This window comes from Tupaia chinensis, unplaced genomic scaffold (assembly GCF_000334495.1).
Source record: "Tupaia chinensis unplaced genomic scaffold, TupChi_1.0 Scaffold000573_1, whole genome shotgun sequence".
In the NCBI taxonomy this organism is placed as follows: domain Eukaryota; kingdom Metazoa; phylum Chordata; class Mammalia; order Scandentia; family Tupaiidae; genus Tupaia; species Tupaia belangeri.
In genome coordinates this window covers 1,554,438-1,567,821 of record NW_006160087.1, presented here as the reverse complement: position 1 = coordinate 1,567,821, position 13,384 = coordinate 1,554,438, and the positions used below count along the sequence as shown (strand labels likewise).

Below are 13,384 nucleotides of genomic sequence, written 5' to 3'. Positions count from 1 at the left end.
CCCATTTCATGGATTAAACTATGGCCCCTAAAGTCAGGTGGCTCCCAGACTTCACTCATGGAGCAAACAGGGCCTGAGCCCAGGTTCTTGGGTCCTCAGGTCACTGTCCCCATTCTGTGAGGGGAGCCTTGTTGGCACACTGCAGGGATTAAAGCGCCTGTAAGACACGAGGCTCGGGTGAGGGGGTGACCGACTCATGAGCGCGCACTGCGTTTCGGGCGCTATTCTCAGCCTTGAGGTGGGACCCTCTGAGGCTGGTGCTGTCACCACTGCCGTCTTTCTAACGGGCAAACAGGCAGAGGGGAAAGTGACTTGTCTAAATGTGTATAATAAGCTTGGGCTGAGGTCGAGGAAGTGAAAATATCACAAATTTGACACTCACAGTTTTAGCGACTTGCACGTCACCCCAAAGGCCCATGCTGTGACATCAGTTTGGAATCTGCCTTGAAGCTATTAATAGTGTATGTGGGACAGGCTCTTCAGCTGGCTGTGCTGAACCAGCCATCCAGAACCTTCGCCTAACATAACCCTGTTGCCCTCTACTTACTACTTAGTCAGTAGTTCTTACGGCATTACCACATTTGTCGGGGAAATGATAGGTTTGGGAGTATATTCCTCGTAGAGGGCAGGGGCTTTCTGCACACAGAAACTAGAAAGCTTTATAACCTCACAGAAGCGAGATTAGGGGAAGAAAGGTTTAAGCTCAGTGACTTTGCTTTTTGGGTTCCTTTGCAAACTGAAGATACAAAGAGAATAATGTTTAAAGTTATGGAACTAAGCACGAGAGTATGCCTTATTTTAATGTACCACCCAAATCCTATGTTACTTCCTTTAAAGAAATCAGCTATTCGTCCTAAGTGGCAGTGAAGAAACAAATGGAAGTCTTAGGACTTTAAAGCTGGAAGATGAAGAACTTGAGACCCAGAGATGAGAGTTACTTAAATTAAGATCTTACTATGATTCTTCATCTGTGAAATGAGCGGGTTGGACTAGACCGGAGGTTCTCAAATTACGCCCCTGTAAACTGACCAAAGGTTGAGTTGCTTCTAAAATTGAGAAAAAATAAGGTATTGGAATCTTCCCTATTATACGTATATTTTTTCCTGTGACTTTTATGTTTTAACTTTGTGTCCCTGGTCCTCAGTTCTTGCAAATTCTGAAACAGACATAAGTAGCGATGGAGGTTGTGTCTTTTTCAGGCCCATATATTGTAGTTTGTGACCTGACACTGCAGGGTGTGTAACTTAGACACACTCTCTCTGAGTCTAAGCATTGTGATGAAGTACATCAGCCATGTGCCTCAAACCACCCTCCTGAAAAAGGTTGGTCCCTACCAGCTAAATGACCTCCAAGATTTTTTCCTAAAAGAGACATTTCAGCTCCTCTGCTTCACGATTTTTAGCTTTCTTCTGTCATCACCGTCTTGTAGAGCCCCTCTCTCATGAAGTTCATAAGCATTTAAAAAAAAGGGCCATTTCTTTAGAGTACTTGTAGGTTAACGGCAAAACTGAGCAGAAGGTACAGAGCCTTCTCATATCCCCCTTGCCTCCCCTCCACTTGAGCCTCCCCTATCATGAGCATCCCTGACCCAGAGTGGTACATTTGTCACCATCCAGGAACCTACATTGACACACCATTACCGCTCAGAGTCTGTGGTTTACGTTCGGGCTCCCTCGTGGTGGTGCACGTTCTACAGGTTTAAATGTGTGACATGCGTCCACTGTTACAGTGTCATATAGAATAGTTTTATGACCGTAAGAAATCTCAGTTCTACTTATTAAGTCCTCTTCCCCTCTAGCCCCTGGCTAATTAAAAAACAAAAGCAAACAAGTATGCTGTAGACCACCACCTATGCTTGGCAGTATCGAGTCGGCTACTCCGGGGCTTTGGCTTCTCCATTTAAACTTTAGAGTCGAGTTGTCCATATTCACAAAATAACTCCCTGGAGTTTTGACTGGGACTGCATGGAACTGGGGAGAACTGGCATCTTGATGAAAGTCCTTCGATTGATGAAAATAGAAGATATCTTCATTTATTTAGTTCTTTTTTGATATCTTCATCAAAGTTTTGTAGTGTCCCTCATGTAGCTCTTATACATATTTTGTTATATTTATATTTAAGTATTTAATTTTTGTTTGGATGGAAATGTAAATGGCATTGTGCTTTTAATTTCAAATTCCACTCGTTCATTGCTAGGAAAGCAATGAACTGTTGTTTTTAATTTATTTATTTTTATTTTGCCAGAGGGCACATGCACTTGTCAGAGAGACAGAGAAAGAGAACAAGCGGGTTTGGTTATGCCGCAATCCCTTCTCTCCCACTTCTCTGTCCTGTAGGGGTTTTGAGCATGCATGCACACATGCTGGGCGTGTTTCTCAGTCTTCTAGGGCTGGGATTGAATGACGCGGTCAGCCATGGGAGATCCAGCATTCTTAACTGCCACGCCATGTGGTTGGGCCCAGCTGTTATATTTTAATCTCATGTCCTACAGCATCGTTAGAATCACTTATTAGTTCCAGAAGTTTCTTCTGGTCAGTTTTTTCCTGATATTCTCTAATTACAGTCGTGTTATCTACTAACAAAAAGTTTCATTTTTTCCTTCCCAATCTGCATACCTCTTATTTCCCCTTTTTTTGGTATGTGTTACTGTACTATCTAATGGGTCATCAGGAAAGTCATGAGCTATTTTTCTATGCAAACATGTCATGACTTCTCCGGTGACCCGACAGACTCTCCAGTATGATGTTGAAAAGGAAGAAAGAGAAGGAGCCTCCTCGCCCTGCTCCTGTTCTTAGGGTAAGAGCTCCCTGCGTCTCACCATCAAGCAGGATGCTGGTTGTAGATGTTTTGTAAATTTTTAAATTCCTAGATTGCTGAGGTGTTTTTTGTTTGTTTGTTTGTTTGTTTTAAAGTGTATTTATTTGTTTCTTCCATGAGCAACAGAGACAGAGAGGTCAGCAGGCTCTGAGCACTGTGATCCACCTGCGTCTACAGCCAGTTTTGGATTTTGGGCATACACGTCCACTATACATGGAAGCCTGGACGTGAGCCTGTAATCTTGTAACCCGGGTCAGTGCCGTAGAGCGCTGTTTTACTGCTGAGCCACTGGCCAGCTCCTTCTGAGCATTTTATCACGACTAAGTGTTAAATTTTATCACAGGCCTTTTCTGCAGCGATCGATATGATCGTGTGTTTTTCTTCTTTAGCCGATTACGTGGTGAATTACATGAACTGGTTTTCAAATGATGAACTGGCCTTGTAGACCTGAAATAAATCCCACGTGGTTGTGAGGTGTGCTAGTTTTCATACGTGTTGGATTTTATTTGCTTGTTCTTTGTCTTTGAACTGTGTTTTTGCCTTTCAGTATGCTGTGTAATTTGTTGGAAGAAACGGGTGACCTTTTTTTGGTATGTGTTACTGTACTATCTAATGGGTCATCAGGAAAGTCATGAGCTATTTTTCTATGCAAACATGTCATGACTTCTCCGGTGACCCGACAGACTCTCCAGTATGATGTTGAAAAGGAAGAAAGAGAAGGAGCCTCCTCGCCCTGCTCCTGTTCTTAGGGTAAGAGCTCCCTGCGTCTCACCATCAAGCAGGATGCTGGTTGTAGATGTTTTGTAAATTTTTAAATTCCTAGATTGCTGAGGTGTTTTTTGTTTGTTTGTTTGTTTGTTTGTTTTAAAGTGTATTTATTTGTTTCTTCCATGAGCAACAGAGACAGAGAGGTCAGCAGGCTCTGAGCACTGTGATCCACCTGCGTCTACAGCCAGTTTTGGATTTTGGGCATACACGTCCACTATACATGGAAGCCTGGACGTGAGCCTGTAATCTTGTAACCCGGGTCAGTGCCGTAGAGCGCTGTTTTACTGCTGAGCCACTGGCCAGCTCCTTCTGAGCATTTTATCACGACTAAGTGTTAAATTTTATCACAGGCCTTTTCTGCAGCGATCGATATGATCGTGTGTTTTTCTTCTTTAGCCGATTACGTGGTGAATTACATGAACTGGTTTTCAAATGATGAACTGGCCTTGTAGACCTGAAATAAATCCCACGTGGTTGTGAGGTGTGCTAGTTTTCATACGTGTTGGATTTTATTTGCTTGTTCTTTGTCTTTGAACTGTGTTTTTGCCTTTCAGTATGCTGTGTAATTTGTTGGAAGAAACGGGTGACTAGGCCTTTAGTAATGTAGCGATAAGGTATGGGAGAAGGCCTGTGACTAGGTGTCAGTCTGTGATGTGCGTATTTATGCCCTCGAACTCTAAACCTCACTAGGGCTTTTCACCTCCCCTGCCCCCCCAGCACACATACACCTTAGGTGGGACAGGATGACCAGAGACTGCAGTTGGGAATTTCGCATCCTCCCTGTAGAAGAGCAGAGGAGCGGGAGTCTCCCAGTTCCCTCTTGCCAGTTAGGTCAGGCTTTGGTAAACAGTTTCACCTGAAGGCAGGCCCTGTTAAGAACAGAAAGCCTGGCATGCTCCTCTTTTTTTCCTTTAAGGGAGATTTTTGCTATAGGGCATGTGCGTTCGCCAGAGAGAGATGGAAAGTGAGAGATCATCCCCCAGGGGAACGGCCATCCCATGATCCCTTCTTCATTCTCCCCTTAGGATCTTGGGCATGAATGCACATGTGCCTGTTCTGAGTTTTAAGTCGCCAGGTCCAGGACTCGAACTACAGTCCACTACATGGGAGTCCAGCAACATAACCATCACATCATCTGCTGGTCCCATATTTTGTTAACTTTTATCTTTCTTGATAACTTAACAAGTTAGCAGCTTGTTTCTTATGCTTAAAGGTTTTTTTTTTTTTTTTTTTTTTTCTTTTTAAGTTTGCAGTGTGCTAAAGGCATACAGAGGGAGAGGGAGAAGCCCCCCCGGTGCACGGTCATACTGCAGTCCCTTCTCCCTTTCCCGTTCTGCCAGGATTTGGGGTGCTCGTGCACAGTGTGGAGGTGTGTTTTCAGGTTGCAGGAGGTGGGGGGAAGCAGAGTTCAAACTCCTTAATCAGCCAGGCAGGGTCGGGCTCCCCTAACCATTAGGCTATGGGACCGACCCTGGATTATTTTTTAGTGTCATGAAAATTTTACATGGTTTGTATCTTTATGAGTTAAAGCTATTTGAACAGCCTCACAGAGGCAGTTACATAGTGTCCCTGCTCTGAACAAGACAGGTCTTTTCCGGAGTAAATGCCTGTCTGCTTACTGACCGCTTTCTCCTCATACTTGAAGCCGTCGCTGGGTTTAAAGAGCCTCTTAACCTCTGGACTGTCATTGCACTCAGAGTAACATGCCCTGCCCTACCAGAGTGGGTCTCAGTGAACTGACGATGGGGAATTTGGCCATCTGTGTGTAGGAACTGCAGCCAGGTCCAGAGGAGGCCAGACTCTTAGAGGTGGGACACGAGTCCCAGAGCTTCCAGCTGCAGCCCGTGACTCCCTGGCCTGAGGGACAGTCCCAGAACCAGTGGGTGAAGAGTGCCGGGCCTGACCGTCCCAATCATCTGAATGCCAAGATGGCTCCACAGCCCCTGAGAGAGAGTGGTAAGGATGCAGGACCTGGGGACACTGGAGAATGGTGTCTTTCAGAACCTCCAGGGAGAGCGGTGGGGGGAAACGAAGGGTTTCTGGGGAGGAAGGATGTGCAGAATTCAAGGCGGAGGACGGGGCGGTGTGCGGGGACTCTCGTCCTGGGAAATCAGGTCGGTAAGCTTGCTAGAAGAGGAGGCAGCTCCCAGCAGTGCTGGCATGGCCCCCAGAGGGAGTCACGCACAGGCTGTGCAGGATGGGGCCGGTGGTGGTCACAGGAGTTCGGGGCTGGCCTGTGGCACATCGTTAGGGGGTGCAGGAGCCACATCACTAGAAGGGACGTAAAAGGGGAATTCTGTGCTGGCTGCAGGCCAGGTCTCAGCTTGATCCAAGCATGATGACCATCGGAAAGCTGAGTCTTGGTGGGAAGTGGTTGCTGGGAACAGAGCTTGCGTGTCAGGGACTTTTTCCTTTCCCTCAGCTGTCCTCACTCCCCGTGCCCCTACTCTCCCAAAGATGGGGAGCATTGGAGATTGGGAGGTGACAGCTGAGTCCCAGGTAAGTGGCTACTTGTTTTTCCTTTCCTGTCATTTCCACTCCTGTGCCCTTGCCCCCAAGTGAGTGTTGTTCTTGAGCTCCTGCAGAGAACGGGCCCAAGACCCAGGGTGCTGGCCTGAGTCCTGCCCGTGGCTGCTAGGCCCTGCATATGCTCTTTGGGACGCTAGCCGCTAATGGGGTGTCCCTGTATTCTAGAGATCCCCTCCTAGGGCCTGGTAGGGTCTCCAGGCTATTTCCAAAGGTTGGTGACATTTGAGTTGCTTCTCTTGTGCACCTCACAGGAAGCCCTAGGCCCTGGCAAGCATGGCGTGGAGTTCTGCAGGGACTCCCCAGGAGACAACTGTGGGGACAGCGTGTGCCTGGGTAAGGAAGTGTGCGCTCTGAAGGTGCCGGCAGGTTTCTGGTATACCTGGTTCTCAGCGGGTGTTGCCATTCCTGTCAGAGCCATGGCTCCGGAGTCTCTGGAGTTTCAGCGCTAGGAAGAGGACTTACTCTTCACAGCCGACTGCAGTGCGGGTGCGGGGCTGGAGTCTGCATGGAGAGAGGCTTCAGGATGCTTCCATGAGCCCGCTCTCCTGGGCTTATTGTCTTCTTTGCATCCACCACAATACTGGGCCTGGGCCCAGCCTACCGTCCCTAAAACCTGACCTTGTGGGTCTTTCAGGGTCAGACTCCAGTGAACTGAGCCCTTGAGTCTGATATATTAGACTACAACAAGAAATGAATATCACAGGGCTCAAAATACTGGGTTGTTAGAAAAGTCAAGATGCTTGAGAGATTTTTGCTATAGGGTGTGTGTGCTCACTGGAGAGACAGAGACAGACAGACGGAAGAAAGGGGATGGCCATGCCACAGTCTCTTCTCTTCCAGTCACCTCTCGGGATCTTGGGCATGTACACACATATGCCTGGCATGAGTTTCAAGCCTCTGGGTCTGGGACTTGAACTGCATTTGACTACACAGGAGTCCAGTGATGTAGCCATTATGTCATCTGCTGGTCCCGGTCATGATGCATTTTTACATAGAAAAATAGGCCGTGGCTTTTCTGACAACCCAATGCTTGAAGTCCACCTGGGTAGCACAGGTCCTGTCTCGGTAGGCACTCCTGCTGGAGAGCCAGATAGCAGTGAGCCATTCCCCACAGCCTGGGGCCACTGTGAGGGCAGCGTGGAGGAGGCTGCTGGGTCTGACACGCGGGCAGGTCAGCCCAGGAAGGAGGCTGGTTGCTGCTTGCTTGGCAGTGGGGGTCTCTTTCCACGGGTGCCTGCGAGGGAGTGCTCCGAGGAACAGGCGGGAGCTCTGGACCGCATCGTCCGGAAGCCTCTGTAGCCCCAACCTCCTCCTCCTCTAGTTCTCTTCAGTTAAAACCTTCCCGTTGTGTTGGGGCTGGGAGCTGTTGGGACAACAGTCTTTTAACATAGCTGACGGCCTTTAAAAATAACGTGCTTTCTGACATGTTTAGAAACCCCGAGGAGGACGTGCTCCAGCTGCCGTGCAGAGGAGCCCAGCGGCGCCCTCCGGGCCAGGGTTCCTCCTTCCTCTCTGTCGTCCTCAGTAATTGTGTCACAGCCGTTTTGTCTCATGGCATGGCCAGAAGGCAGATTCTGGTGGCAGTGGAGAGCACAGGCTTCCTAGAGGAGAGACTCCCCGCACGCACACGCACACCCTTTCCTCCAGCCATTGAATTGTGACTGGGACGGTGGAGGCCAGGTGCCCGCCTCGGGGCCAGTGTGGCCACTCCTCTGTGTGATATTTCCTCACACCGACAAAAGCGAGTGATCGCAGCCAACAGGCCACTTAGCACTCCGGAGCCGTCCTGCTCCCTCGGGTACCTCTTTCCATCCCCCCAGATAGTTCCGGGGAGTCACATGGGATTTCCCCTCAGCCTCTTGCAGGGAAAGGGTGGCAGTTCCTGGGACATTTGGACAAACTCTGCTCAGCAGGTCATTTCTGCTCAGTCATTCTCGCCTTCCTTTTATATAGGAGTTCCAGTTTCAAAACCCACCGTCACCTCCCGGCCAGGGCAAGGGCCAGAATCTTGGGATCCACGCCTCGTGAACGCTGGGAAAAAGAGCACTGCAGATTACAGCCTGGATGACGAGCAAGTGGCAGCAGCTCAGGCACTGGCCTGGAGGGACTCGAGGGCCTGGGAAGAGCAGTGCCACGGGGACGCGGAGGACATGAAGGTGTCTGGTGTGCACTGGGGCTACGAGGAGACCAAGACCTTCCTGGCGATTCTGAGTGAGTCTCCTTTCTCTGAAAAGCTCCGGACCTGTCACCAGAACCGCCAGGTGTACCGAGCCATCGCAGAGCGGCTGAGAGCACGGGGCTTCTTGCGGACGCTGGAGCAGTGTCGCTACAGGGTCAAAAACCTCCTGCGGAATTACCGGAAAGCCAAGAGCAGCCACCCGCCAGGGACCTGCCCCTTCTATGAGGAGCTGGAGGCCCTGGCCAGGGCTCGGACAGCCATCAGAGCCACAGACGGCCATGCAGAGACTGTGACGCTCCCAAGGCTGGGGGATAGTGATGCCGAAATGGAGGACCAGGAGGAAGGGAGCTGGGATCCCGAGGAAGCAGGAGACTGTAGCGGTGCTGGCCTGGCCACCGACGAGTCCACCCCGGTGCCCAGGCTTGCAGGGGCCCCAGCTCTGCTCCAGAGCCGTATTGGTAAGAACATGGGGGTTCGGGATCCAGATTCCAGCCCTCCTACCAGCCAGACTGCTGCTCCCTGAGGCAGGGCACAGCCTGCAGGGCTGACGCCACTGGAGCAAGGCACTCGGGGGCTGCAGTCGTCCCCAGACCCCGCTCCTACCCTCTCCCATGACTGAGCCTCCTCTCACAGTTTAGCTCTAGAAGCAGACATCTTTAAAGTGTAAGAGCAGTTGCTGCAGATTCTGCTACAGAGCTTAAATCCCTGCGCTGATGCATTTCTATTAGTGTGTGAGTACCTCACACATGAAGATTTCACAGGTAAGACATTAGGTAGAGGCAGGGAAATACTGAACGGAGAGGATTCGTGGCTGGTTAGCTCAGTCGGTGTGTGGGAAGCACCCAGTCACTGTGGAGGTGCAGACCCTGAAGCCCAAGAGATGAAGCATCTTCTCCAAGGGGCAGAGGTCGGGGCAGAGCCAGGAGCAGAGGCTGTGCTTTCCCTGCACTGTCACCTTCCCCGGCCACCTCGTTCACCACAGCAGTCTCATCTGAGACTCTTCCCCAGTGGCTCCTGCTGGACTACTGCAGGTTATTTGAATGCTAGATGTCTCCAATCTTCAGGGGTTCAGCTCTCGTGTTTTGTGAAAAGGATAATTTATAAAGGAAGTAGAGGGCATGTACTGAATGGGTCCAGGGAGAATCTCACATAGCCCCGAAGGTGTTTCCCTGAACCAGTCAGCTGAAGCCAGGGGAGTCGGGTCACCTGATATAACCGAGACAGCAGGGCCACCTAGGCCCTCCCCTCAGCCAAGACTAAGTGTTCATAGAGTCTTAGGAGGGGTGGGGCGCGGCTTGGTGTCCATCTTTCCTAGCACACACCGCTGAGTAGCAAGGGCACGTTCCCTGAGGACCCAGGCGTTCTGGGTGTTTGTTTAGAAGGGCAGGTGACCCTGACCCCGATGACCTAGGTGAAGCCCAGTAGGTCTCATACCGTTGAACTTTGCACTCTTGACAGCAGGTGTGCACTGGGGCTACGAGGAGACCAAGATCTTCCTGGCAATTCTCAGCGAGTCCCCATTCTCTGAAAAGCTTCGCACCTGTCACCAGAACAGCCAGGTGTACCGGGCCATCGCAGAGCGGCTGTGTGCACTGGGCTTCCTGCGGACGCTGGAGCAGTGTCGCTACAGATTCAAAAACCTCCTTCGAAGCTACCGGAAAGCCAAGAGCAGCCACCCACCCGGGACGTGCCCCTTCTATGAGGAGCTGGACTCACTGATGAGGGCTCGGGCCGCGGTGCGGGCCATGGGAACTGTCAGGGAGGCTGCGGGCCTCTCTGGGTCTGGGCAGAGCAGTACCGAGGCTGACGACCAGGAGGTCTGGGCTGAGATGGCAGATGAAGATGCCGTCAGACCTCCAGCCCCATGTCCTAAAACCCTAGACCCGGGTAAGCCTGGAGTATTGCATGGCCACAGAGCCCACAGGCACGTAGAAAGAGCGAGAGCCAGATTCGTGCTTTGCTCAGATTATCCCGTTTTCACTTAGTGCAAACCTGTCCGGTGAGGTGGTCAGTCAGTCTAGATTCTCCTGGGCTCCATCTGGGCAGTTGCAGAGTGGACTCAGTCCTACGTGGGACAGGACACAGCGAGCGCAATAGAAGAAGGAGGTGTTTACTGAGTAGTGAGACGGGAATTGGCTGGGAGACCAATGGGGTCACCATGTCCCAGACTCTGTTCTTCAGTTGTGAGGTCAGAAGCACACGTATCCACCTCTGATCGCTTTCAAGTTAGTCGCATTTATAAGCTGTGAGATGCTAGGTACAGACTCGGGTCAGACAAATTCAAAGCCACGCGATACAGATACGTGCTGAATGCCAAGCACGAGCACCGACAGACTTTCCGTTCATTCTTTCAGGTTTGGAGAGGAGGCATGAGGACGAAGGCCAGATTTCAGACCAGGACGTGTTCGAGGATTTGCCTGGAGCCTTGTCGAAATGTCCTACAGGGGCTGTTTGCCAGCCGAACAGTTGGGGACAAGATAGTGAAAATGAAAACGTGGGTGAGGGGCAGTGGGGAAATTCCCCACAGGAACGCTGGGAAGAATGTTCTTCTGAAGAGGACTTGGAGAAACTGATAGACCAGCAAGGCCTGTACCTCGTGGAGAAACCCTGCCGGTGTGACACCTGCGTGAGGAGCTTCAGCCGGAGCTCCCACTGCGTCGCCCACCAGCGGATCCACACCGGCGAGAGGCCCTACAGATGCCTCGAGTGTGGGGCAAGCTTCACTGACCGCTCTGATCTCGTCGCCCACCAGAGAACCCACAGGGGGGAGAAGCCCTACAGATGCCTCGAGTGTGGGGAAAGCTTTCGCGACCACTCCAACCTCGTCACCCACCAGCGGATCCACACGGGGGAGAAGCCCTATAAGTGTGGGGAGTGTTGGAAAAGCTTCAACCAGAGCTCAAACCTTCTGAAACACCAGAGAACCCACGCGGGAGGAAATCCAGTCCAGTGTGCTGAGCCTGGGGGAAACGTTTGCATCCCCTGGAGGAATTCCACACGGGGGACCTCTCCTGAACAACCCCCACGCACCAGTAAGAACTCGGGTTCCCCTGGGCCGCACAGCAGCAGCTCGGGGGCGAAGCTTTATCACTGTTCTGACTGTGGAAGAAGCTTCTCTAAGAGCTCTGCCCTCATTAGCCACCAAAGAATCCACACGGGGGAGAGGCCGTACGAGTGTGCCGAGTGCGGGAAGAGCTTCAGCAAGAGCTCCACCCTGGCCAACCACCAGCGAACCCACACCGGGGAGAAGCCGTACCAGTGCGCGGACTGTGGGAAGAGCTTCAGCGAGCGCTCCAAGCTCCTCACACACCAGAGGGTGCACACGGGAGAGAAGCCCTACAGGTGCCTCGAGTGTGGGAAGTTCTTCCGTGACCGCTCTAACCTCATCACCCACCAGAGGATCCACACGGGAGAGAAGCCGTACAGGTGCCGGGAGTGCGGGAAGTGCTTTAACCAGAGCTCCAGTCTCATCATTCACCAGAGGACCCACACCGGGGAGAAACCCTACAAGTGCTCGGAGTGCGGCAAAGACTTCAATAACAGCTCCCACTTCAGCGCCCACCGGAGAACCCATGCAGGGGTGAAGGCGGCGCTGGAGACGACAAAAAGAGCGACAGATGTCTCTTTACGTCCCATGTGAGCATAGGATGCGCCTAGGGAGAAACTTCAGGTTTTAGACTTGATGTGTACCCAGGGAAGTTAGCTTGGTATGATGTGGGTAATTGGGAGAGGAATTACAAATACCAGGGACCCAGAGCGAAGGCACTGTTCTCGAGTGTGATTTGTTTTTTCCTCACAAATCCACACACGGTTCTCAGGCTGTCCTTGTGTTTGTTGTTATGTCACACGTGAGCTAAACTCATAGTCTGGGGTGAGCGTTAAGTTGGGGGCCTGAGCAGTGGTCTCAGGCTCTCCGTGTACCCTCACCGGCCACTGTATACCCACCCGTCGGCAGTGGTTCTTGAGGGGCAGTTTTCAGTTGGGGCCTATCTTCACAGGAGGACTTTGAAACTTTGGGGAGAGAAAAGCTGGCTTTAGAGCTGGCCACCATGAGCTCAGCAGACCGCGAACGCTGACATCAGAACAGCGGTGATTGCTAGTAGAACTAGGAAGGTCATCTTCAGTGATGACAGTTCTTACTCATACAAACAGAGCCAGTATGTAGTGAGCACTCGGCAGGCTCTGCGCTAAGCTCTTCATATACATCATCTCATTTAACCCTCCCGACAGCTCCAGGAGAGAGGTTCTCGTTTTCTTCCCAGTTCTCAGAGGGGAAAACCCAGGCTTGGGAGTATTCCGGAACTCATATTGGCCACAGTTCTGACAACAGGAGCGGCGGGCCTTGGCCTGATCCGGCTGTCTGAGGGTCAGGTGCTCCTGCACCCTTGCTGAAAACCCCCCACACCGGGCAGGTCACACTGGTGCCGGGATCCCCAAGCACATGGTAGCTCACATTCGCTGTTCTAATTACTTTATGAATTCTTTTTTCTTTTTTTAATTAAAATTTATTTATTTACATTCATTCACTGTACATCATTACAGCATACAAAATGAGATTTTCCATCCGGAATACACTGTATTGGCTCCATCAAGCACATAGAGAGGGGCTCCCTACCACTCGAGTTTGTGGGCTGGAGGCTGAACTATCAGGAAATCTTCATTTCTCTTTTTTCCCTGAAATCACTAGTTCTCAGAAGCCGTGGGGGAATCTCTACGAATTCTCCTTTGAACAAATGGGGAAACCAGCAATCCCTAAATATCAAAGAACCTGGGCTGTTCAGGATTTGTGAAGTCCTTTGGGCAAAGCCGAGCCACTGTCAAAGCACCGGCACGAGTCTCCATCTTTACGAGATGGGGGGGTTTGATCCGGCTGTCTGAGGGTCAGGTGCTCCTGCACCCTTGCTGAAAACCCCCCACACCGGGCAGGTCACACTGGTGCCGGGATCCCCAAGCACATGGTAGCTCACATTTGCTGTTCTAATTACTTTATGAATTCTTTTTTCTTTTTTTAATTAAAATTTATTTATTTACATTCATTCACTGTACATCATTACAGCATACAAAATGAGATTTTCCATCCGGAATACACTG

At 51.0% G+C, this 13,384-nt stretch overlaps 1 protein-coding gene across 13 annotated transcripts in view; it reads left to right on the top strand.

Annotated features, from left to right (window-relative positions):
* Positions 1 to 13,039, top strand: part of ZSCAN20 (zinc finger and SCAN domain containing 20) — a 23,330-nt gene extending 10,291 nt beyond the window's left edge. For 9 of the 13 annotated variants that reach the window (XM_006158075.3, XM_006158072.3, XM_006158080.3 and 6 more), the window contains 6 exons: positions 5,355 to 5,541; positions 6,008 to 6,084; positions 6,366 to 6,447; positions 8,068 to 8,751; positions 9,752 to 10,180; positions 10,648 to 13,038. In XM_006158075.3, coding sequence (XP_006158137.1) covers positions 5,355 to 5,541; positions 6,008 to 6,084; positions 6,366 to 6,447; positions 8,068 to 8,751; positions 9,752 to 10,180; positions 10,648 to 11,933 — 2,745 coding nt within the window. In that variant the 3' untranslated portion in view covers positions 11,934 to 13,038. Of the gene's footprint in view, positions 1 to 872; positions 1,068 to 3,434; positions 3,568 to 5,354; positions 5,542 to 6,007; positions 6,085 to 6,365; positions 6,448 to 8,067; positions 8,752 to 9,751; positions 10,181 to 10,647 lie in introns of those variants that run through there. The other 4 variants (XM_027775547.1, XM_014591429.2, XM_006158081.3 and 1 more) reach the window with 4 other exon arrangements.
* Positions 13,040 to 13,384: the final 345 nt, after the last annotated feature.